The sequence below is a fragment of the Rhynchophorus ferrugineus genome, unplaced genomic scaffold, assembly GCF_030347505.1.
Source record: "Rhynchophorus ferrugineus isolate W39M unplaced genomic scaffold, kcgeb_rfMv2 rfM9, whole genome shotgun sequence".
Classification (NCBI taxonomy): domain Eukaryota; kingdom Metazoa; phylum Arthropoda; class Insecta; order Coleoptera; family Curculionidae; genus Rhynchophorus; species Rhynchophorus ferrugineus.
The window spans coordinates 1,092,967-1,119,713 of record NW_027472588.1 but is presented as its reverse complement, the minus strand read 5'-3'; the positions used below and the strand labels follow the sequence as shown (position 1 = coordinate 1,119,713).

Below are 26,747 nucleotides of genomic sequence, written 5' to 3'. Positions count from 1 at the left end.
TGTATTAAATTTCATTTCCGAAGGAAAATACTTTACATTAATCTAAATATGGCCTAATATTTTCACTTACAATTCTGGTTTTTCATGTTGTTTTGACCTAATAATGTTATGATATTGATAAGTTTCCAATATGTCAAATTAACCTGATATTTTTACTTAATATTATTAAGGAACTAAGAACATTTCTCTCACTCTTTTAACAAATATAAGATTGGTTTGAACATAGCCTAATATTTTCATCGATGTTTGTATTTCTCTTTAACCATTTTTTTTGTATACTTGTATTATTTTCATTTCCGAAAGAAAATACTTTATATTACTCTAAATATGGACTAATATTTTCAGACCACTCCTAACATTTATAATTTTTTTAAATTTAGTCTAATATTTTCATTCATTTTGTATTTATGTTTAACTATAATTTGGTGTTTTTAGTATACTTCTATTATTTTTAGTTCTGAACGAAAACTCTTTATATTAATTTAAATATGGCCTAATATTTTCGGTTATATTTCTAATTTTTCATATTGTTTTGATCTACTAATGTTATGATATTGATAAGTTTCGAATATGTTAAAAAAACTTGACGTTTTTCTTAATATTATTAAGGTACTGAAAATATTTAAAAAACCAGACCACTCCTAACATTTATAAAATTTGTTTAAATTTAGCCTAGTATGTTCATAGAAGTTGTATTTATATTTAATTATAATTTGGTATTTTTTAGTATACTATTATTTTTAGTTCTGAACAGAAATTCTTTATATTAATCTAAATATGGCCTAATATTTTAAATATATTCAAATTTACTTGTTCTATAGACATTTTCCTGCTTAGGTATGTTGTTGAGTCTTTAGTATACTTCCATTATTTTAATTGCCGAAAGAAAATGTGTTATATTAATCTAAATATAGCCTAATATTCTAAATATATTCAAATTTACTTATTTTGTAGACATTTTCCTGCTTAGGTATGTTGTTGAGAAAATTGTTTATATTAATCTAGGACAGTCAAACATTTTTGTTTTTGCTTATTTCTGTTAGATGTATAGCCAAATTATTTCTCTTACTGAAAAGACAAAAGAAATTGTTAATATTATTAAAAAAAGTATTCCAAAAATATTTAGTGTTGACGAAATTCAAAATACAGTGCATTGTTGACAACTTTTGTTTTGGTGATTTCCACCAAGGGTCCAAAGTTAAATACGAACTTGGACCGCACATTTCGCATATATCTGATATTAATAAGGATCATATGTCCTTTCACCTTCGACGCTCATTAGTGCGATCCTGTTAATAGTGGCGTAAACTGAAAAAAAAACGAAAAAATTGCGGTGGGTGTCGATTGATATTCGGGGCCAAAACCCACCAAGTGGAAACGATCGAAGACCTCAGACCGAACCTGACGACAACGTCGGCGGTTACGACAAACGGCAACGCAACAATTTCAGTCAGTTCCGCTGTGGATCGGTCGCCAGTCCTATCGTCGTTAGCGTCTAGTCGCGCTAATTTTTTTCAGTCGGCATCGTACGTCAGGGGATCGTCGCGAATTCGGCTCGTCCGTTGGTTCTTTGGCGAGTTCGTCATCGGGGGATGTGCGGCACGACGACGACGGCTCGCTGACGGAATGACGAGGGCCCGGACTGGACGCACGATCGCCATCCTTTGAATGAATGATAACGTTTATTCGTTTATTAATGAGTCAATTGTGATGACACGTTTTTAAATAAAGCATGATCCAAGGATATATCTCGGAGTGCGGTGCTTTCTGACGGACGTCGCTTGTCTAAGTGTCGCGGCATGGGATTTGGTTCTTCGTGAGGTTACCAACTACTCTCCAGGTAGTTATCGATATGATTTATGTTCATCATCACCGCTTGCAACACATCATCACGAAAAACTCTCATAGTAACTAACCTGGAACGATACATTTATCTGAATATAATTTTTTCTCACCATTAATTTAATTAATTATTAGTAATCCACGTTTGTAAGTTTCTTGACGACACATCTAATGAGGAAATAAAGACTAATCCCAATATAGCCTAATCTCTTCTCATTCGGGTTTTATACCTTTTAAAAATGGTTTGCCTCCTGTAATATAAAAAAAATTCTTCATATAAATTATCATTGCCTAATGATTATTTTATATTGCCTAATATTTTCTGTAAACAAATCTATCCTAATAATACCCAGGCTGTATGACATACAAAATATTAAGTATTTAATATAAAATTATTTAAATTTCTTGGAAAAATAAAAATTAAAAATGAATGAATAAGGATAATAACAAATGCTAATAGTTCAAGTTTTATACCTTTACTTAACATTATTAGAAAATGGCTTGTCTCCTATAATATAAAAAATATTTTTCATTTAATTTATCATCGCATAAAAATTATTCTATAGTGCCTAATATTTTCTTTAATCTAATCTATCCTAATAATATGCAAGCTATAGATATTATTATTGTGTGTTTATATATATTTATATATATATATATATATATATATATATATATATATATATATATATATATATATATATATATAATAAATATACATTCTATAGAGCCTAATATTTTCTGTAAAAAATATTCTCATATCCTAATAATATGAAGGTTATAGATGTTATTGTGTTCATTAACATATAGTAATCCACGTTTTTAATACTTAATTTAATTTTTAATACTTATGGATGTTAAACATTTGAAATTTCTTGACAAAAAGATAGTAATGAAAAAACAGAGATAGTAATGAAGGATCTTCAAGGATATAAAAATTTTACAAATTCGTAGAATAAGTTCACGGTGATAAAAACAAAATAAATATATATTTGTAGTCCTCATAATGTCTTTATTGTTCAACATAATCAATGTAGCTTTTCGTTTCATTAAAATATTTCCAACAATATAATTTTATGATGGGTGGAAAAGCCAAAAGAAGAAAAATAATTGTTTCCAACAACAATTGACATAAAAAATTGAACCGACTCAACCAAATACAAGTTAAGAAACATACAGTATTCATTTTAAATTAGAGCACCGGTAATATAATACAGGACGTATTAAAATGGACGAACTATTTAAAATCAATATAATTATCTTTTTTTTTTTAATTATTATAACTTAAAATTAATTACATTTACTTAGATCAGACAAATAAACGAATTGGAAACTGTCAAGCTTTATTCAAACAAATGTTAATGAAAACTGAAATAATTAAACGCTAATTTTATGTTATAAATATTTGTAAAAATGGCTAAAAACGTTAAGGTGCTAATATGATTTATTATCATAAGTACAGACAGGAATATGAGCATTATCAGTTTTAGGAATAGACGATTATATTTTTAGATATGAGTATTGGTAAAGTTTATATAGTACTCAGTAAAGTACTAATAGTTTCAGCAGAACATATAAGAAGGTATAAACATTTTCTCAACATTTGACTGCTTAGGTAACTGCTCAATTAATTAATAATATATTTGATTTATGTATATTGGCTACTGTTATAAATATATTTCTTTTAGTCTAATTTATTTTCTTATATCCTAATATTCTCACCAATAGTAATAGTAATTATTTGTATATTAGAATATTCAAATCTCTAACTTCTCACAAATACTGTTAGTAATACTTCTTTGTTTTAACTATGTACAGTTTAATATAGTTACATTTTTTAATTAAATTACTTAACTTTACTTAATATTTTTATATAATTGAAGTGGACAGTTAGAAATTGGTTTTTATTTTGTATATTGGTATATATTAGAATATTCAAAATTTTAATTTGTGTTAGTATAGCCTAATATTTTCATAAGGATTAACTTCTTTCTTGACTATTTATGTTATTTAGTAAAATATACCTAATCTCTTTTCGTGCAAGTTTTATATCATAATGCCTAATATTTTCTGTGAAATAACCTATCCCAATACTAACTAGATTGTAGATATTATTTTATTTATAAATATATAGTATATTAGGGTTCATACCAATTCCTTGAAAAATACACTCCTGTTTTTAATTAAATTTCATGACCTGTAAAATTTAGAAGACTAATCTTTATAGCCTAATATGTCCACAAATATATATCTATATATATATATATATATATATATATATATATATATATATATATATATATATCTATTTGATATTATTTCCTGAAAATATTTCTGTTCATATCAATTCATATCAGTTCATCCTGAGTATTTTAGCTTGTTTTGTATCTTTTCCTTCCATGTATAGGCTCAAAAAAATACTGATGCATTAATAAGTCAATGTATATACGAATTACTTCCTTTTGACAATAAATAAATATGTCAAAAGCTGACGATAAATAATGACGTGTTTGTCATCGACGAATGGAGCGTCACTGTCAATCAATCGTCGTAACATCATCAGCTTTATGTCACCCCTTGTTCCAGAATGGCCCTGCCGAAGATCCCGCTGAGTTGTTCGCCGAAAGTGAACCAGGTGCTGGAATGCCCCCTGGTGGACGCCGTCGCCACCAACCTGCTGGCCCCCGTCAAGACTGAACAACAGATCCTGGAGAATTCCATGCTGGAGGACGACCCGAACGCCAACTGCGCCGTGGCCGAGCCCCAGGAGGCGGTGACGGGGCCCAGATGGGGCCCGCAGCACCGCGGCGCCCAAGAACTGGCCAACCTGTATAGCCGAGGTAAGGAGTTCGGCGGATGGAGGGAACGGGGCGCGATAAAAATCGCCAGAAACACGTGCTGCCGGTGTCCTCTTTCTATTATTAGATTGTCTCCGAATATTATATCAGCTGACAGGAATTTCATTCAATGCTAGGAGCTTCGGGAAAAAATGTCGATTAGGGAGGCGTCGTCCCACGCCAGTCAAAACGATAACAATATTTTTAAAAGATCCTTTAATATAGATCCCGAAATTTTACTGGTCATTATTATTGCCCTTAAATATAGCCTAATATTGCATAACGCAAAATTTCTTCGATACTTGGTTAATCATTACTATTTTTAAATATAGCCTAGTATTTCTTTTATTAGATTAGTTATAAGAATTATCAGCATAGATTAAAGGCTTTTTGTTTAAATATTTTTTTAAAACAGTAGCATTCCATGTAATAAAAGTACATCTCTTGTGGTTATCTAACATTCTACTAATATTCAGTTATGTTACTTAAAATTAGACTGATACTTAGTGATCAATCAAGACAAGTGATAATCCAATCCCTCGAAATTAATGCATAATCACAAAATTAATATTTTTATAAAAATATACACTAGTATTGTTTTGTGCATTCAATATACAAATAGTTTTTTTTATATTCTAATAATTTTAGTATAAATACATGCTAATAAAATTGAACGTTGTTATATTCTATATAAGATATAGCCTAAAGTTTTAATAATGACATAATTCAAGTTCTACTAATTAAATAATTCCATAATTATGTTTAAATAACCTATCATATAACATGTTAGCATGTATCATGTTCACCAATATCATGTTTTACATAATATTTTGACCATATAATGTTATGATATTGAGTTAGGGTAACCTAATATTTTTACTTATTTTACTATTAAAGAACAAATAACATTCAAAGAACCATCGAACAAATATACAATTTCTTTAAATATAGCCTAATATTTTCGTCAGACTTTATATTTCTGTTCAAATCTATTGCTTTGTTTACTCCTATTATTTATATTTCAGAAAAAATATTTTAAATATGGCCTAATATTTTACATATATCCAATATTATTGGTTTAATAGATATTTTTATAACAAGTTCGTGTTAACATATTTGTTTTTGCTTAGTTCATTGGTTAGATGTTAGCCTAAATGTTGAAATCTTTTATTGAAATATTGCTTTATTCATTAAGTTTCATTCAGTTTCATTAATATCCTTAAATATAGCCTAATATTTTTATTTTAATATTAGGCCATTTATAAGAACTATAAGTGTAGATTAAAGGCTTTATTGATTTTTCTATATTATTTAACGACAGTAAAACTCCATTTAAGAAAAGCACGCCTATTATATTTACTACTAAAAATTAAGCTGATACTCAGTGGTCAATCAAAACAAACAATAATCTAGTCCGTCGAAATTAATGTAAAATCACCAATTTGTTATTTTTATAAATATATATACAGGAAAATGTTTGGAAGGTTTGTGCCTTCAATATAAAAAAGTTTTTTATATAGCCTAATAATTTTAGTTCAAATACACGCTAAAATAGTTAAATAATGTATGTTTCTAATGTGTTAAAATATCAGGCTAATTTTCACTTATTTTACTATTAAGGCGCAAAGAATATTCAAAGAATCATTGAACAAATATTTAATTTGTTTATATATATCTTAATATTTTCGTCTAACTTTATATTTCTCATCTATATTGTTTTGTTTTTAGTTTACTTCTATTATATTTAGTTGCGAAAGGAAATGCTAAATATAGCATAATAGTTTACGAATATTCGATTTTATTGATTTAATAAACATTTTTATGGCAAGTACTTTTTAAGACACTCTAAATATTTTTGTTTTCGGTTAGTTCAGTCAAATGCATAGCCTAAATGTTTCTTTCATGCTGAAAAAAGCCATGAAACTTTTTATTGCGTTATAGCCTAATAAGTTCTAGTTTCCTTTGGTCCCTTCTTGAACTTTTATGAAACAGGTTAATTGAAAAGTCTTGACACATAGATGGTGCTACTAGAATTAAATACATATGTTTTTTAGTTAGCCTTAACCCTCAAAAGATGCGTATATAAATTTGACAGCTGTCGGATCATTAGTTTGTGAATTATAGTATTTTGAGTGAAGCAACTTTTGTTATTGTGAAAAAATAAAGGAATAAAAAAATAAAGGATAAAAAGGAATTTCGCGTGTTGATAAAATATTGCTTTTTTAAGGGAAAAAAATATAGTTGAGGCAAAAACTTGGCTTGATGCCGAGTTTCCGGATACTGCCCCAGGAAAATCAACCATCAAGGTAAGTATAGACGTGGTGAAATGAGCACCGAAGATGATGAACGCAGTGGTCGCCCAAAAGAGGTTGTTACCGACGAAAACATTAAAAAATCCACAAAATAATTTTGAATGACCATAAATTGAAATTGAATGAAATATCAGACCCTCCATAGATATCAACTGAACGTGTATCAGTCACGAATATTTGGGTATGAGAAAACTCTGTGAAAAGTGGATGCCGCGCGAGCTCACTTTTGACCAAAAACAATGACGAGTTGATGATTCGGAGCAGTGTTTGAAGATGATCAAGCGTAATAAACCCGAGTTTTTGCATCGATATGTGACAACGGATGAAAAATGGCTCCATCATTTCATTCTGTAGTACAAAGGACAGTCATCCGAGTGGACTGCATACGATGAACTCGCTCCAAAGCGTGGGAAAATGCAACAGTTGGCTGGCAAGATTACGGCGTCTGTATTTTGGTATGCTAAAGGAATAATTTTCATTGACTACCTTGAAATAGGATGGACTATCAACAGTGACTATAGCATAGCGTTATTGGACCGTTTGAAGGACGAAATCGCCGAAAAATGCCCGCATTTGAAGAAAAAGAAAGTGCTGTGTCACAAGTCAGTGAAAACGATGGCAAAAATCCATGAATTGGGCTTCGAATTGCTTCCTCATCCACCGTATTCTCCAAATCTGGCCCCCAGCCACTATTTTCTCTTATCAGATCTCAAAAGAATGCTTGCTGGGAAGAAATTTTCGTCGAATGAAGAGGTGATCGTCGAAACTGAAGCCTATTTTGAAGCAAAGGACAAATCGTACTACATAAATGGTATCGAAAAGTTGGAGGGTCGCTATAATCAGTGTATCACCCTTGAAGGGAATTGTGTTGAATAAAAAAACTAATTTTTCCAAAAAATGTGAGTTGCTGTGGTAGGCCGAGGACCTTTCAATTGACCTGTTACTAGAGTCCATTAATAATATTGCAAAATGTAAAAAAACGTTATTTTAATAAATTTTTTGGACTATTACTGTTGAATCCTTAAAAAATAATGTGGGCCTGATAATGATCAATATTATTTGTTGTGCGTGGATCATCCTCATACGTTTTAATATAATTGCCGATAGTCCCCGCGCTCGCCGAAAGGAGTTTTACCGTTATCTGGCCAAGTCACGACGAGGCTCCTCTCTAACAAGCCGGTGGTCGAACAGAAAGGTTAAAAATACACGGTTTGGCTGTCGAAACCAGTCGAGAGGGCCGAAATAGCACGCTATCCGATCATTTTTTACATTCTCCCTAGCGTAATTCACTCGAAACCGGCCACTCACTCACCAAATAAAATTGGCGCTGAGCCTTTTCGTATCTTCTCGCGAAAAATCGTCAACGCTAAAACGGCGTGGCGGTACTAAACGAAGAAATAAATTAGTATCGAATGCGTCTGTCTGACGACCTAATAAAATCACTTTCATTCATGGTAAATTTTAGAATAAATACACAGTAATCAAGCCGTTGAATGAGTCAAAACTGTCTAGAATATTAGGCAATATTTAATAAAATACAGTTTTTTTTAAACTTTAGAAAGTATCACTCCGACTTATATAATTTATGTAATTTTTAATTATAGTTATAATATATTTTTAAATCTTTTATTCTAGTCAAAATTTCTCATATCTTGTTGTAATGATAATTAACGATAAGAATTATATATTAAATGAATCTAGAATATCTAGAATATCAGGCAATATCTAACAAAATACAGATTGATTTTCATTTTGGAAAATACTCTTCAGGCTATTTATATAATTTTCGTTATTTATAATTACAATAAGAATATTTTTCAATCAATCTCAATCAAAATTTTTCAATTTCAAGAATAATATAGCCTAAATTAGTCCTTTTTGCAATGATATGACGATAAAGCGCGGCTTTATATGAAGAAACAAGTTAAACGCGATTGTCGACTCTGTGCTTGTTGAGAATATTAGGCAATATTTAACAAAATACTTTTTTTTTTAATTTCAGAAAAACATTAGGGGTTATTTATAACTATACTACAGTTATTTGTTATTTTAATACAATTCAAGGATTCTTATATATTTAATGCGTGAATAAGTGATCTACGTTAATATATTATTGCAGTAAATTTCGATCGATTCTTTTTTTGGCAAAGATATATGATCGAAAGAATTTTTTTTGGCTGAAAGATAATGATGGTGGGCAATTTTAACGATTCTACATAATATCTAACTAAAAAAGGTGTGTGCAATTTTATAATACGTTTTTTATTTGTTTCTGCCATGTGAAATTACTGTAACATAGGTCGTAAAATGCACATTTTGTTGGTAATTTTATCTACTGTCAGGTGTGACTTTGGAGAAGTTAGTTATATTTATTTTAATCTGCAAGTTCTGAACAAGCTTTCAAGTCGAACACATTATTATATTGAAAAAGTAATCTAATAAAGCAAAGTTTATGATGTGTTTATATTTTGTAATTTATGATAGTGTAAAATATTTTATTAAGTACTGTTGTTGTTGTTGTTCTTGTTCGGCAAAGGACCATACCGAAAAAGTGCAAAATTATGCTGCGTCAATATCAAGAAATGGCAGATACACTTTCACCTAATTGTCCTTTTGTCAAGATAAAATACCCATAGGCTATCGCGTAGTATTGTGATACAACATGAATTTTGTTTTGTTCTTCTTTCGTAGCGTTGTCGAAGCCAATATATGTACAATGTGTATTGTCGAAAAATTATTTTCGTTCACTGATAAAAAATTTTTACAAATAGAAACAGTATTTTTTAAACATATATTAATATTAGTTGTCGTCGACTAATCTACAATGGCCCTTACTTACTCACTACATAGTATAAAACAAAGTCGCCTTTTCTGTCCCTATATCCCTATGTGCGCTTAAATCTTTAAAACTACGCAACGGATTTTGATGCGGTTTTTTTCAATAGATAGAGTGATTCAAGAGGAAGGTTTATATGTATAATACATGCATAATATACTAAGGCAACATTGCTAATTTTAGAGGTTTCTAACGTGATGTCGTAAATTAACCTATTTTTTAGGCTTATTTAGCAATTAGCAAAAACGCTGCCTAACCCTACGAGTTAGATCAAATTAATGTACTACAGTATTGTACACCATAAAAAGGTCTACGAAAAAGTCCGCAATGGTATATGTTTATCTTTTAGGGATAACCCACATTAACCATTTTTATTGTTTACTTTTTACGTGAGAAAATGGCTTATTTACGAAGCCATTTTAAGCAATATGGCATTAATCCTTATCGAATTAAGTACCTTAAATACAGTGTGCAATTAATATAGATCAATATGGTTCCTTACAGCATGTAAATTAAACAAATATTTTCGGAGATATTACAAATTTAAAATTTGCGTTTAAAAATGTTCCAAAGATAGCAGGAAATCTTCATAGTAAGTATAGGGGAAGAGGAATTGTTTTACTCCAAATTTAATGCGTGCAGGCCAAGGGCTGTAATGAATGAACCAAAAATACTGGATCGATTTTAATCATGTTTTCATTGAGTGACATAGGCATATATATTTTATGCCCGTGCAAAGTCGGAGCGGGCCGCTATGTTTTTATATACAACGTTTATATTTTTTCTGTAGTGTATTTAATTTAGTATCAGCATTGCACCCGTGCGAAGCCGGGGCGGGTCGCTAGTTTCTAATAAAATAAAATGTTGAAAGCAGCTTTCAGTGTTTTTACCATTTAGTACACTTATACAACTACATAAAATCACACGGTTTGGTTGTCTTGAGTCTGCGACATAGTTCATGTTTTTCAAGAACACAGTTGGAATCCGAAGATATAAGTAATTGTTCTCATAGTATCTGGGTGCATCCACAATACTTCTCAAGACTTTATTCTGGAATATGGATATGGATCCTTTGCATTGGTGATTGCAACAAGGAGTCTAGGATACAATGAGACAGTAAAGAATGTAAAAAAGGAGTTGAGGTACGGTGGTAAATGTGGTAATATCCTGGACATCTCCATAACTGAATTTCATAAGTTTTACCACTGATTTGTGCAGCAGGAACTTATTATATGTAGATAATTTAGATTTTCTTCCAAATAACCAATGAAGTTTTTTATATTACATTTCGAGTTCTTTTATTTTCTTTTTAATATACTCATTTCAACGAAGTATTGCAACGAGCTTCATCCTATTGTACTTAACAATGTTGCCGTGTGAGATAACAGCATTATTCATATTTATTGATATGTAAACGGTTGCGTCTTCGGTATTGTCTCCAATAGCAAGTGTCATCAGCAAATGTAGCCATAATAAAAATTTTTATTTGTGGTACAGTACATGTATAAAGTAGGTAAAAAAACAGTAATAACTGTAATAGTAAAATACTGCCTTGCGGTGTACCTGCTTTTGTTTCTTCCATTGTTGAGTCCTCCTTATTTAACTCCAAACATCCCAGCTGAGATGTAGGAGTTTAAGGGTTCAACGTATTGTTTTGATAACATTTTTTAGCCTTTATATACGAGTCGTTTATTCCAAACGTTCCAAAGATTTTTCTTCGTTGGTTTTTCAATAATATTTGTGTTGGTAAATCATTAAATAAAACAGTTGCATACACATTCTTTAATTCTAATATTTTATAGTCCATTTTTTTTGTTTTATTGCAAATCCTAGTAGCATTCGGATAGAGCAAGTACAGAAGTTCAAGTACTTCGAATCAGTAGTACAAGACCCATGTTGACGATTATTCACAACATTTCTTAAGAAATGTAACTGGAAAAAATAGAGCATTCGTCAACTGGATTAATGTTATATAGTTTTCGGTATTTTTGATGTCATGTCCATGCACTTGGCAGCGATTAACCCCAGTAAAAGCCAAACTCGTCTACATCACAGTAGAATAAGGTGGCATCAACCGTTGAAGTATTGAGTTGAATCCCCCAAGCTGCAGGGTTTCTCTTTTCTTATAGATTGTACGGATGAAAGGGGGGAGATGATACAATAAGGACGTTTATTGTATCAATTCTTCTGTATATCCCTCAGGATTAACAGTGATGGGGCTTATCGAATAATGTTCCAGGTCCTGCAGCACCAGTATCAGCCCACAAGTTAAGACAAGACCCATGTTGACGATACTACAATTATTTACAACATTTATGAAGAAATATAACTGGAAAAAATGGAGTATTCGTCAACTGGATTAATATTATATAGTTTTCGGAGTTTCTTGATGTCATGTCGATGAACTTAGCAACAATTAACCCCATTAAAAAAAAACCAAACTCGTCTACATCGTTTTGTTTCGTCGATCGGGGGCCGCACGACAACGTTTTCTCGGATATCGCGAGGGGGGAGGGTATTGGCGCTAATTCGGGCAGCTTAAATGGTCGAGGAAATGACGCGAATGGTAGAAGAAAGGACGACGGCGAAAAATATGGAGCTTTCCTCCGATCCGGCCGATATAACGCGGCTAAGAGTTGAGTGACCGCAGTCGGCGCTCGCCGCCGACGATTGGCAACAATGGTCGGCGGCAATGCGGTCTCGACCGTGGGTTGGCCTTTTTTTTCTCTCTCCTTTCGCCCGCCCTCCTTTCTTCCTCACCCGACCCTAAAACTGGTTCGTTACCGAGACGCTGGCCGGCTTACCGTTAACTTTTGTTCGGATTTCGCAACGTCTTGGTATAGGGTGGGTCATCTATTGGTTTGTTTCTGATAATTATACTAAATGTACCTTAAAAATTGATAACTAACGCTCAGATTTCAAAGGCACGTAGAAATATTTTTGACAAGTACTTAAGGGAGGTCGCGGGTTCGATTCCCGACGGGGACAATACATTTTTGTTGTTGTTTAGTTAGTGCATTTGTCAAATAACCTAGGCTAAGTAGCAGAGCCCGGGGCCTGAAGCGTTCCTTATTTTCAATAATTGTTTTTTTATTCCTATTTTTCCTCATACGGCTGCGCCTTTACTTGGTCTACCCATTGTAATATTAAATAAAATCACTACGTAATCCATGGAGTAAATATCTAACACTAAAAAGAGAAAAATAAAATATTTTTAACAATAAAATTGAACCGACTTCAAAAAATAAATAACAAACTCACGAAAAATTAAAAAATCGTTTCAATTTTTTTGTTAAAACTATTTTTAGGATAATGTAAATATAAGATGTCATGAGATGTTTACTGTCATCATTAATTTTCCTCTAGTCTGGTGCAAAATCAATCTCTTGGGTGGAAGATTTAGCGGACGACTCCGGAAAAGACATGAATCAAACCTAACGATCAGAAACTAACTGTAGCGAGATTTAGTAAAGAATATTCATCTTGCTTCAGCAACAGTAAAGTATTGAGATCTTTTTAAAAATTATTTAATTAATATATTGTTACTAGTCGTGTCCGTCTAACCTACGATTGGTCTTTATAATAACTTAAATCCAGGTATATAACTAGGAGGACCCATCGGCCCTATCTCAGTCTCTGGTGAAATAATGTTTGTACATGTCACTGCCGAATTTTTTAATATATGCACCTCACTACACAACACTGCACAAGATCAGATGGTTTGATTCTTTTGAGTCTGTGTCCTGCTCTGGTGGTATCCAATAGTTTCAATATTCGTATGAAGATGGAGTCTTTCCTCATGCCCCCTTGCAATTCTCTTGATTTCTTGACTGACTGTGGGTATCTGAAGGTCTCGATGTAGGTAATCCTATAGTATTTGGGTGCACCCACAATACTTCTCAGGACTTTATTCTGAGAAATTTGTATTTGATTTATGTTACTCTTTGCAGAACATCCCCATAATTGAACTCCGTATGTCCATATAGGTTTTAGTATTTGCTTATATAATAGCAATTTATTATGTACTGTTAATTGTGATTTTCTTCCAATTAGCCAGTACATTTTCCCATATGTCAATTCCAGTTCTTTTCTTTTCTTCTTTATATGTTCCTTCCAGCGAAGTTTTGCATCGTGATTCATTCCAAGATATTTAGCGTTGTTGCTATATGGAATGATAGTGTTATTTAATGTTATTGGTGCTTGTACGGTCTGTTTATAGGTGAAATGTACATGTACAGATTTACTTTCATTAATTCTTATTTTCCAAGCTTGTGTCCAATAGCGTATGATGAAAAAGAATTAAAAAATTGTAAACTATGTAAACCATTATTTTGTAGATATATGTTCATGCAGATGATATATGTTATCGATCTGCACCAGCGATGATAACAAAAATCAATAACTTATAACAGAAGTTACTATCGCGTAGATTTTTACGAATTCTACAACAAAATTAAGAGACTAAACATCATTATATTCGAAGTTGGTTGGCAGCTTCTCATCATCAAACCTTTCCAGTTTTCTAGGGCATTCGAAGTAGCAATATTCATGGCTCTCCGATAATAAGCGATCCATCTTTAAATGTCATAGAGAAAAAGTAAAACGTTATAACAACAACTCTCCTTGACTTTTAGGGATCGCTCAGATAAACGCAACAACGAAATAATTGTAACACGGTTTATTTATGATTATTTATTGAACTATATCAGCTACACGGAAAAAAAGTTACTGGCGATATCAATTCCGATAAGGGTCATAAAATAGGCATACATTTTTGCCTGTTGATGTCATAAAAAGGGACTGGCAGCGCATTAGCGCCCGGTTTACTTTGACGAGATTGTTGTTTTACGGCCTTCCAGTTATACGAAGAATTTTACCGCATCGCTAAGGGTTATTCTAGTCTAGAAGTTTGAAAAAATCTACTTGTTAACCGACTTCGAAAAAGGAGGAGATTCTGTATTCGGCTGTATATATATCACTACATAGTATAAAACAAAGTCGCCTTTTCTGTCCCTATATCCCTATGTGCGCTTAAATCTTTAAAACTACGCAACGGATTTTGATGCGGTTTTTTTCAATAGATAGAGTGATTCAAGAGGAAGGTTTATATGTATAATACATGCATAATATACTAAGGCAACATTGCTAACTTTAGAGGTTTCTAACGTGATGTCGTAAATTAACCTATTTTTTTAGGCTTATTTAGCAATTAGCAAAAACGCTGCCTAACCCTACGAGTTAGATCAAATTAATGTACTACAGTATTGTACACCATAAAAAGGTCTACAAAAAAGTCCGCGATGGTATATGTTTATCTTTTAGGGATAACCCACATTAACCATTTTTATTGTTTACTTTTTACGTGAGAAAATGGCTTATTTACGAAGCTATTTTAAGCAATACGGCATTAATCCTTATCGAATTAAGTGCCTTAAATACAGTGTGCAATTAATATAGATCAATATGGTTCCTTACAGCATGTAAATTAAACAAATATTTTCGGAGATATTACAAATTTAAAATTTGCGTTTAAAAATGTGTAATGTAATAAAAATTGTATGAATTTAGATATTCCAAAGATAGCAGGAAGTCTTCATAGTAAGTATAGGGGAAGAGGAATTGTTTTACTCCAAATTTAATGCGTGCAGGCCAAGGGCAATAATGAATGAATCAAAAATAATGGATCATGGACATAGGCATATATATTTTATGCCCGTGCAAAGTCGGAGCGGGCCGCTATGTTTTTATATACAACGTTCATATTTTTTCTGTAGTGTATTTAATTTAGTATCAGCATTGCACCCGTGCGAAGCCAGGGCGGGTCGCTAGTATATATCCATTGTGACCAAATCGGGATCTGTTGAGGGGAAAGGGGGGAAATCGAGGAACACGCATGCATTTCAAAGACACGTACAAAGTTTTCACATATTTTTTTATCTAAAATAAACAGATATTTGTGTATAATGTTATTACTGAGCTGATGTGACGGAAAATCGGAAGTCGTTAAGTGCAAAAGCCATTCAGTTTGCTTTTTAAGCACTCACCATAGAAAGTATATATAAGATTTCTTTATTCCTATTTTTCCTCATACGGGATGGACATTTGATTATTTTGATTATTTTTTAATTTTCAGTGAGTTTCTTATTTACTTTTCGAAGTCGGTTCAATTTTTTTTGTTAAATATATTTTATTTTAATATTTTCGAAGCCATAATAGGATATACCTTTAGGAGGATTATTGTACTGTAATAAACTTTAATAATTAATATATTTTATTTGAAATATAACTAATTTAATAACGCGGTACTTAACATCAAAATGAAAATTCAAACGCGATTTTTTTTCGAAACTTCTCTTTCGAGACATGGTATCCCGAGTTCTACTGGACCGATTTACTCGAACCAACTTCATGTTGAAGCCTCACTGACTTCACTTTCACGAAAATATTTCTCAATACGTTGAAAATGTCTAATTTTGTACCGAGTAAATCGTATTTGCGGAAAGTTTTACTTTTTACGTCAATTTAAAGAAAAGTGAAGCTTGTAGAAACCATGCTCCATCGATTTCAACATTTGGTGGAAGTGGTTTCGACGTTTCAAAAGTGTTAATACGGAAGGCCAAGAGCGTCCTGGGCAGGCAAGCAAATTTTAAGAAGAGGATCTGAAGGCATTACTCGCTATCGACTAAAATTGATGCGTTCGAGACCGTGAAAAACGGCCGGAATACGAGCAAACACGAATTAGAATTATTCTTCTGTATGACAACGCCCGACCGCGTATTGCAAAACCGGTGAAAATATACTTGGAAAAAATGGTTCTTCTCTTTCTGATTATCACTTGTTCCAATATGTCAGTCATGACATGTCTGAGCAACCCTTCATTTCTTATAAAGGTACCAAAAATAGGTAGATTGATGGATATCCTCAAAAGATACATCGATTTTTCGAGATAGAGTCCTTGAATTCCCTAAAAGAAGGGAGTAAGTATCGGCTATCGAAGGACAATAAATTAAATTGTACCGATATTTTACAATATTTAAAAACTGATTTATGGGCCTAATATTTTTTTACATTTTGCAATTTAAAAAGGCCCCTGGAAGTAATGATATTTCACCTGAGTTATTGAAACAGCTGTCATGAAAAACAATAATCATGTTAATATACATATGTTGTAAGGTTGCTCAAACAATTATACTTAAAATAGCCTGATAAACTGGCACAATAAGTTGGATATTACAGTTCTATATCGCTGTTATCTGCGATATCAAAATTATTTCAGAAAATGATGTTAAAACGAACTAAACCATTTCTATACGTACCAGATTTCCAGTTTGGATTTCGAAATCACCAATCGTCAATCGACCAAGTGCACAGAGTAACAGCGATTGTGGAAAAGGCATTTGAGGAAAAGAAGTACCGCTCTGCAATATATCTGGACGTCTTACAAGCTTTTGACCGGGTATGGCATTTGGGATTAATCTACAAAATGAGCAAATTGCTACCGCGGAATTACTGTCTACTGCTGGTATAATAAGAATAGTATATATATATATATATATATATATATATATATATATATATATATATATATATATATATATATATATATATATATAATTATTTATTAATTATTAACTTATAGCTATAGTTTACACTAAATGTATACACTTTATATAAGTTCGTATGGTTTTGTTTGTTTCAATCTCCAGATATCCTGCGCGCTGTCCAGCAGTTGTATTGCTTCCACGTTAGTATGATTTAGTAATCTTCTTTCGTGTTTCAAAGCGAAATCTTGGATAACTTCGCAAATTGATTTGATTTCCAGGTCATCGTGCAGTTCTTTGTTGGTTACGTAGCGATAGGCATTGGTAATCAATCGAAGAACCTTGTTTTGACAGCGTTGTATGACTAGTTGATTTGAATTTTTAGTGCAACCCCATATTTGCACCCCGTAGGTCCAGATTGGCTTTATAATTGTATTATAGATCAACATCTTTGATTTTAGATCAAATTGAGAGTATCTTCCGACTAACCAGTATAGTTGTTTTATTTTGGTTCTAATGTGTTTTGCCTTTTGTCTAACGTGATTCTTAAGACCCACTGGTTACATATACATTTCGGGATTAATCTAATATCTCTGGTTTAAACTAATCGTCTCATATATTGACGACAAACAAACAGACGTTGATAAGTGGTATTTTTAGGTGTCGGCGATAAGGACGCAGAATTTGTCATGGTTCGATTAAAAACCTTCAGCAATGTTTGTTTAAGGGGGATAGAAATGATGAATATACAACGCAAAGTCTCGCCTTATATATAGTACCAGTTAGAAACGGTGTCTCAAAAGAAAGTAAACTTTCTTTTCATAAATATATAATTATTTATAACGTGTTATTTGGACACTTGCATGTATTCTGTTCATTTATTAACGTTTTTTTTTTGAAAAACTCCAAATCCTTCTAAGTACCCACGTTCTTGAGCGTTGAGCATAGCACATCATTTTTAATATTTAAAAAAAATATCGACAAATCGATATATCGAAAAAATAAAAATATGGATATTTTTTTGCCATATATATTGATATTTTTAATAAAAAAAATATCGATATATCGATATTTTTTCGGTGTCCCTACTGTGTAGTGGCTGGTTTACTAGTTTTAGTACACCAACGACAGTTGTCATTGTAAGTTAAATGTAGCAAATTAGGAGCCTAAAACCTAAAACTCATAGAACTTTCATTTGTATTTAGTTTCAATTATAACTTTCAAGTAGAAACTATATAGAAACACTGTTCTGTTACAGTTAAATGTTGTGTAAATATTTTTGTGGTCATATGTAAAATGCTGTTTCAATGGCATCGTATTGTTAGTGGTGACGAAAAATGGATCCATTACGATAATCACCTGGTCATGCATCAATATTAACGATAAAGCCGAACATCCATCATTATCGGTTTTACTAACAGATGTCGCTAAACTTAAGTTTGCAATGTTATGATTTGACACATATATCATTATATTCTACCGACATCAAGCTTCAAAGCTATATATGTTATATTTCGAGAAAGTAACACCGTCATAGATTTATCCTTCTTGAAAAAAAGAAAAGAGCTTTTGAAAGTCATCGTTTTCTGGTAGAAACTTACGATGAGTATGCTTTAACCTTAAAAACATGCGAGGCATGCTTTCGAAAGTGGTGATTTCGATATGCAAAACAAAGAACGTTTTGGAAAAGAAAGAAAGGCTGAAGATGCGAAACTGAAACAGAGTTATTGGATGAAGACCCAACTTAAACTCAAAGTCAATTGGCAGAAGTGTTAAATGTGGCCCAAGAAACGATTGGCGACCGATTAGATTACAAGCAATGGGAATGGAAAATCAAAAAATTGTCATTTCTGCATCGAATAGTGACGGGTGAAGAAAAGTGTATTACAAACTGTTGAAACCTGGCGAAACAGTTAATAGTGATCGCTACTGACAACAAATGATCAGCTTGAACCATACTTTGATTGAAAAACGTCCAGAATGGGCTTGAAAGCACTAAAGTGAGTTTACAGCATAACAACGCGCCATCTCATAAAGCAAAACCAGTCAAGGAAGCGTTGAAAGCATTTGGATGGGACAAATTATCACACAAAGCCGTATTTTCCAGACCTTGACCCGTCCTATCATTGTCAAGTTTTCGCATCAACGGGACACGCACTTGCAGGGCAGCTATTCGCCAATTTCGTGGAAGTTAAGAAATGGCTCGAAGGACAAACAGTTTTTTGGAATGGCATCCATAAATTGTAATAAAAACCGGTAATGACTTTCCGGTACACCTAGCGTGGGTGGTGATCTCTTTGAGGAGTGCTTCACTTCTTATGAAGATGGCAAAAAATGGCCAAAAGATACATCGTTGCTTCCGGATGATAAATATACTGTCGGAAAAAGTAGCGGTTATCGATGAACAATACTTTGAATAATATATATTGTACCGATTTTTCACATATACAACGTAAATTTAATTCTGACACCTTATATTAGTCTTTCTTTAAATTATTTCCAGGAAAACGGATCCAAGAGTGTATCTGCGTGGCCATCTGCCTGACCCTGATGGTGGTCAACCTCGTGTTCATCCTATTCCACATCAAAATGGAACGGTTGAGCATCATATTGGCCGCGGCGTTCTTCGGCATTGTCACCGCCGATTTCTGCTCGGGTTTCGTCCATTGGGCCGCCGACTCCTGGGGCTCCGTCGAACTGCCCATCATAGGAAAGGTAGGGAAATGATTCGCGACGGCCTCGGCGCTAACCGGTGCCGGTTTTTCTCTTCCAGAATTTCCTGAGGCCGTTTCGGGAACACCACATCGATCCTACGTCGATAACCAGGCACGATTTCATCGAGACCAACGGGGATAACTTCATGGTCACCATTCCGTTCTTGAGCCGGATGGTGTGGGATTTCCTGGTGCTGTCCGAGGACGAGGTCCAGAGGAAGTTCGCGTGGAACAGTTACGTGTTCCTGCTGGCGATTTTCGTCGCGATGACAAACCAGGTAACTATACCGCAGCTTCGAATTTCGAGGTGTTGTTTTGTATAGTTCACGGTAAAAGCACTGTAAAGTTTCTGAGGGTTCTGGGTTAAGGTATAAAGTTTTTTTGTATTAATTGCATCTTACATTAGATGTTCTGTTATAACAGGTCAATTGTAAAGTCCTCGGTCTGGCACATAGATGGCGCTACTAGAATTAAATCCATATGTTTTTTAGTTAGCTCTATAAACTTGATAGTTGTCGGATTGTTAGTTTGTGAATTATAGCATTTTGAGTGAAGCAACTTTGGTCGTTGTGAAAAAAAATGGATTTCACGTGTTGATAATATATTGCGTTTTGAAGGGAAAAAATACAGTTGAAGCAAAAAGTTGTCTTGATGCCAAGTTTCCGGACACTGTCCCATGAAAATCAACCATCAAGGACTGGTATGCTAAATTCAGACGTGGTAAAATGAGCACCGAAGACGGTGAACGCAGGGGACGCCCAAAAGAGGTTGTTACCGACGAAAACATTTAAAAAACCCACAAAATGACTTTGAATGACCGTAAATTGAAATTGAATGAAATAGCAGACACTCTAAAGATATCAACTGAACGTGTACATCATATTATTCACGAATATTTGGGTATGAGAAAGCTCTGTGGAAAGTGGATGCCGCGCGAGCTCACTTTTTACTAAAAACAACGACGAGTTGATGATTCGGAGCAGTGTTTGAAGATGATCAAGCATATTCAACCCGAGTTTTTGCGTCGATATATGACAATGGATGAATCATGGCTCCATCATTTCACTCCGAAGTCCAATCGACAGTCATCCGAGTGGACTGCACACGATGAACCCGCTCCAAAGCGTGGGAAAACGCAACAATCGGCTGACAAGATTATGGCGTCTGTATTTTAGGATGCATATGGAATAATTTTCATTTGACTACCTTGAAAAAGGTACATAGCACAGCAATAACATAGCGTTATTGGACCGTTTGAAGGACGAAATCGCCGATAATCGGCCGTATTTGAAGTAAAAGCACCGTGTCACAAGTCAGTGAAAACGATGGAAAAAATCCATGAATTGGTATTCTCCAGATATGGCCCCCCGCGACTATTTCCTATTTTTGGATTTCAGAGGTGAATCGTCGAAACTGAGGCCTATTTTGAAGCAAAGGACAAATCGTACTACAAAAATGGTATCGAAAAGTTGGAGGGTCGCTATAATCAGTGTATCGCCCTTGAAGGGAATTATGTTGAACAAAAAAAACTAATTTTGCCCAAAAAATGTATTTTACTATAGTAGGCTAGGGACTTTTCAATTGACCTGTTAGTTTTTTGACAATATGATTTCTCCATAATTACCCACTATTTATAATCAAAATATGAACAGTACAACAACAAATAAACTATAAACAACAACATTCGTAACCTTATAAAATAGAGCTCTTGTCAGTACCAGGGTTCCAAACCAAACGTCTCAAAAACAGGTGGCAACTACCGAAGCTTACCGAATATCGGTTAAGATTCTCCATCAATACAGCAATGGAACTGTGAATTCGTTAACTTCTTTTGGATGATTCACATCGCATGTAAACGCCTGAAACTAACCGATCATAATCTTCTAACCGGTCTAAAGGTTCTTTGATAGTTTTTCGTCTAATAATTCTTTCAATTCGTGAGGTACATCACCGTAAAGCTTTAGAGATTTCTGGGTTAAGATAATGGGTGATTTTCACAAGCTTTTTTTTGAATCCTGCTTTACACAAGAAATGCAAGGTCCGGTAGATGCGGTGGGTGCATCAAAACTTCCCAGCCAGTCTCTCTGAATTTTTTCCAAGTTACTAAAGATATATGTGGTCATCAATTCTGATCAGATCAGATCTGATAGTAGAGAGTGGCCCTGATTATTAGACTAGCTTATCCGACCAAGCGTTTAGTATCAGCTTTCTTTGCGTCACTGTGGACTTTACAACTACTTGTGAAACTTCTCCAGGCATCAGCCGCAATCATTCTCGTACGTTATTGTTCTCAGTAAGTTCCAAGATTTTGAATGTTTCCCATTCGGAGAAAATGCTAAAAAAAAGACCACTATACATTTGTTATGCTATTTTAAGAATTAATTCTTTGTTGAACTATTTGATCAGTTGGTATTGTATGTTTCTGAAACCTGAGTCATAAAATTTCTAGACAATGTTTCGGGAAGAAAAATCACACAGCTGATATAGCGACTGTGAATTAACTACTGAGACGATATAACGACTGAGAAGTTTAACTTGGAACGTGAAGACTGTCTCCAAAAAACATATAATGATCAGTGTTGCTTGATCTATATTTGGTGGATATCCATTTTTGTGCCTTTATTTGAACTTTTTCGTATCAAATACAAGGACTTTTTTTTGAAAATAGATATGGGATAGATGATTGTGCTATATATTGTCCCACCTTCACAATTAATTCACGGTTTTTATATTTTATATTTTATATATTTTATAGCCCTATTAAGTGTTTATCAAAAAAAGGTACTGTAACAACAGCATCACTGCCAATGCATCGATAGTGACGCAATACGCGCAATATTCCTCTAAATTCTGTTCATTATCGCAGGACTGATAAAATTGTCAATAATAGCTATACACGGTCAATATTGATCATATCACTTTATCTCGCATAATATTTTTAGAAGCGTCCGAATGATACAAATATTTTCGTTGGTTGTTTTTCGTTCTTTCATCGTCTCCTGGTCACAGAATGACTAAAATTTAAGTTTTGGATTTTTTATTGCATGGTATACCCAGCAGTGGACCACTGTAATAGTCTCTCTAAGCCAATATGACAAGAAATATTTAACATAACATAAGTTTGGATTGGAGGTTCTCGATATGGTGATTATTTTTTGAACATTAAAGCAACAAAACGTCTTTTAGTATTTTCTGTCAGTTGTTCTTATATTCATTTGTCTATAACAAGACTTTCTGTTTGTCATAAGATATAAATATATATAGTTGAGATTATTTTTACAAATTTAGTAATAAAGATACGCTCGTAGATAATCGAATTTCCGAGAAAAAATGACGACATTTACATTTCTGCTCTCATCCAGTCATATTTATATCCTACATAATACCTATCCTATATAATCCCCGTAAATAATATAGGTGTCGAGAAAAATGATCAATTATGTTTTGGTGAAGGCGAATGCATTCACCAAATCATAATCACCAAACCATTCATATAGTTTTTTCACTGACATTTATGATTCTTTGGATCCAAAATCTTTTATTAAGTGACATTTAGATGTATAATGCTGGCAAACGATTGGTGCTTAGCAATAACAAAAACTATGGATAATGATGATTTGGTGAATGCGAGCGCTTCTTTTCGTTAACAAAAAATATAAAAACGACGATTGTTGAAGGCGCAACCTATTCACCATATCATAATCACCAAAATCATTCATAGTGTTTTTTCGCTGGCATTTATGATTCTTCGGATGCAAAATATTTCGTTAGGAGATATTTATACGAGTACATTATGATGATTTGGTGAAGGTGTTCGCATTCGCCAAATCATCACTAAAATCAATTCTCATTGTTTTCCAGATTCATAAGTGGTCTCACACGTACTTCGGCTTGCCGACGTGGGTGGTTTTCCTGCAGGAGCACCATGTCATCCTGCCGCGCCGCCACCATCGGATACACCACGTGGCCCCACACGAGACCTACTTCTGCATCACGACCGGCTGGCTGAACTGGCCGCTGGAGAAGCTGCGTTTCTGGAGCGGCCTGGAGATCCTCATCGAGGCGCTGACCGGGTATAAGCCGCGAGCCGACGACCTCAAATGGGCCGGCAAACGGAAATAAGACCGGCGACCGGTCGCCGAGTGATAGATATGGGTCCAAAGAATTATCCACGATACCAAAGTCGGTGTGTCGATTAGGAAAAACCAAAAAAACAAAAAGATCATACGTTCCAACTGTGACTGAGTGCGTGATGCTTGGATTGATTAGTGTTCAAGTGTGCGGATAGTGTGGTGCCATCGTAGAGGACTCTCTTTTTGTGATATTTTTGACCAGTGGATTAATGCTCGGGCAATGATACGCTCATTGTCTTACCACGAATGATGACAACAATGACAAAAAACGCGATAAAGTCCGACTTGAAACGCTTTTCATGTGTATCATTGTTAGGCGTGACTTTTTTGATACTTTCTAGGTGTCTCTTGATGATTATATTGTACCATAAGAACCAAAAATTCATTAGGAATATACAGATCCTAGTACTCGCATAATAAGCCCCTTTCGATCATATCATAAACAAAAATATCATTAATTTACTTAATTGTCTTTAATTCAAAGTAAGAAACTCACTTAAGTTAACATTATATCATCCTCACACAATCTCAAACATCATTCCTATCCAAAAAAAAAACAAAAATTTAACAAATCTTCACAGATTTCTGTTTCAGTAAAATATTGTCAATCAACTAACAAAAAAAAAGATCGTCCTCACCAAAATACATTCCAGGCTCTCATTAATATTGCGGAACTAGTCCGAGGCTTTCAAAGACTTGCCAATGCATTGGAACAAAGAAAGGCTATCGATTATCCAATCCAATATAAGCAACAGACCTGTCGTCTTTATTGGGTCTACGATATGTTTATTTTTATGCCTTATAAAACGTCGGTTTTTAAAAGTATTTTCTAGGTGTATCTTGATCATTATGTTGTACCATAAGCACCAATTTACACTTTATCATTAAGGAAGATGTTTGTTAAGAATACACAGATCCTTCTACTTGTATAATAAACCCCTTTCCATCATATCATAAACAAAAATCAATCAAAATATCATTAATTCAAAACAAGAAACTCACTCAAGCGTAGATTTTATCATTGTGAAACACCCTTAAAGATTTTCCTATCCAAAAAAAGAAACGAGGATTTAACAAAATTCCACATATTTCTATCTTAATAAAACATTGTCAAACAAATCACGAAAAAACAAAACGTCGTTTGTAACTCAGCCTTCACTAACATACATTCCAGACGCTCATTAGTATTACAGAACTAGTCCGATGCTTCCAAAGACTTGCCAAGGCATTTGGAACAAAGAAAGGCTATCGATTATCCGATACAATACAAACAGACCTGTCGTCTTTATTGGGCCTACGTCTAAGTTCATTTTTATGCCTTATAAAACTGTCCGTCCGGTTTTCACGCTCCCGAAAATTACCACGAGGAAACATGATCGCTAGAGTAACCACTCAAAGAGGACGAAAAAAAAACAGATTACATTTTTTTTTCCTTCGATATTATTACGGCGTCTTTAAAAATAACCGCGGTGACATATAAAACACTATAAATAGAAGTTATTTAATAAGGAAAGGATGTTTAAATACATGTGGCATGGTCCTATATGGGCACGGACCTGGCCAGACTATTTTCATACATATAATCGTTTACTCTGACGCTACGTTAATTGCAATTGTCACCATGACGTTTCGTGACATAATTCGATTTATTTAAAAAAGGTATAAAACATCAAGATTTTATGGGATTTCGGCGGATCTTTCCTATTTTCGCGTCCTTAGAATAATTACAATAACACCAGTGAGTTTACACGGCAACATAAAAGTTTTTAATAAGCGATTTAAAGACGAAAATAATATGCCATTAACGTTGATATTGTTATCAGAATGTCATTAAAGTATAATTTGTGTGTGCATCCATAATTAACATTATATTTTAATAATATTTCCATACATAATGAGTTCAAATTAAGCCCCATATTAAAATTAAAACGAAAATAACGAACACTAAAGACAAATATACCGAATTGAATTGATGGACTATATGACCGGACAATTATCGAAAAAGTCACAGCCCAATTTACCATTTTTTGTTTGTTTAATTTTTATTTACCAGCCTGTCAAATTAAATTATATATTGGTCGGACTTTTTCACCCGCCTTTACGCTGTACTCTTTTATTACCTGTTCACAGAGAAAAAAAAACAAAACCAACCAAATCAAAAACTGTTGTGGCCTTAAATTTTCGCATTGTGATCAAACGGCGCATAGCCGACCGCTATTTTTATCACCCAATAAAGAGGTTTTTAAGCACAATTTCGTGTTCGTTATGTGGTTTTTATCTTCGTGTAATCCCCATCCTATTCCTGCTTGATATTAATTATGGTTGTTTGCTCGGTTGAACGAGCAAACGGCAATTTAATTACTTTTAACAGAAAAATCCACACCTACACCGCGTATTACTCTAATTAATTTATTTTTGGGATATGATTTTCCTAATAGGAGTGTGGGACTGTAATTTTATGAATGAAATCCGTCTCATGACGATTCGAACATTTTCTGATTAAATTAAAGGGAGAACGATTGAAATAGATTT

The 26,747-nt window shown here is 33.5% G+C and overlaps 1 protein-coding gene across 4 annotated transcripts in view; it reads left to right on the top strand.

Moving 5' to 3' along the window:
- Kua (Plasmanylethanolamine desaturase Kua) overlaps window positions 1–26,467 on the top strand; it is a 29,509-nt gene extending 3,042 nt beyond the window's left edge. The window contains exons 1-5 of one of the 4 annotated variants that reach the window (XM_076413998.1): window positions 1,330–1,840; window positions 4,429–4,682; window positions 19,872–20,083; window positions 20,142–20,360; window positions 23,944–26,467. In XM_076413998.1, the coding sequence (XP_076270113.1) occupies window positions 4,430–4,682; window positions 19,872–20,083; window positions 20,142–20,360; window positions 23,944–24,204 (945 nt within the window). In that variant the 5' untranslated portion in view covers window positions 1,330–1,840; window position 4,429 and the 3' untranslated portion in view covers window positions 24,205–26,467. Of the gene's footprint in view, window positions 1–1,329; window positions 1,841–3,366; window positions 3,458–4,428; window positions 4,683–19,871; window positions 20,084–20,141; window positions 20,361–23,943 lie in introns of those variants that run through there. The other 3 variants (XM_076413999.1, XM_076414000.1, XM_076413997.1) reach the window with 3 other exon arrangements.
- Window positions 26,468–26,747: the final 280 nt, after the last annotated feature.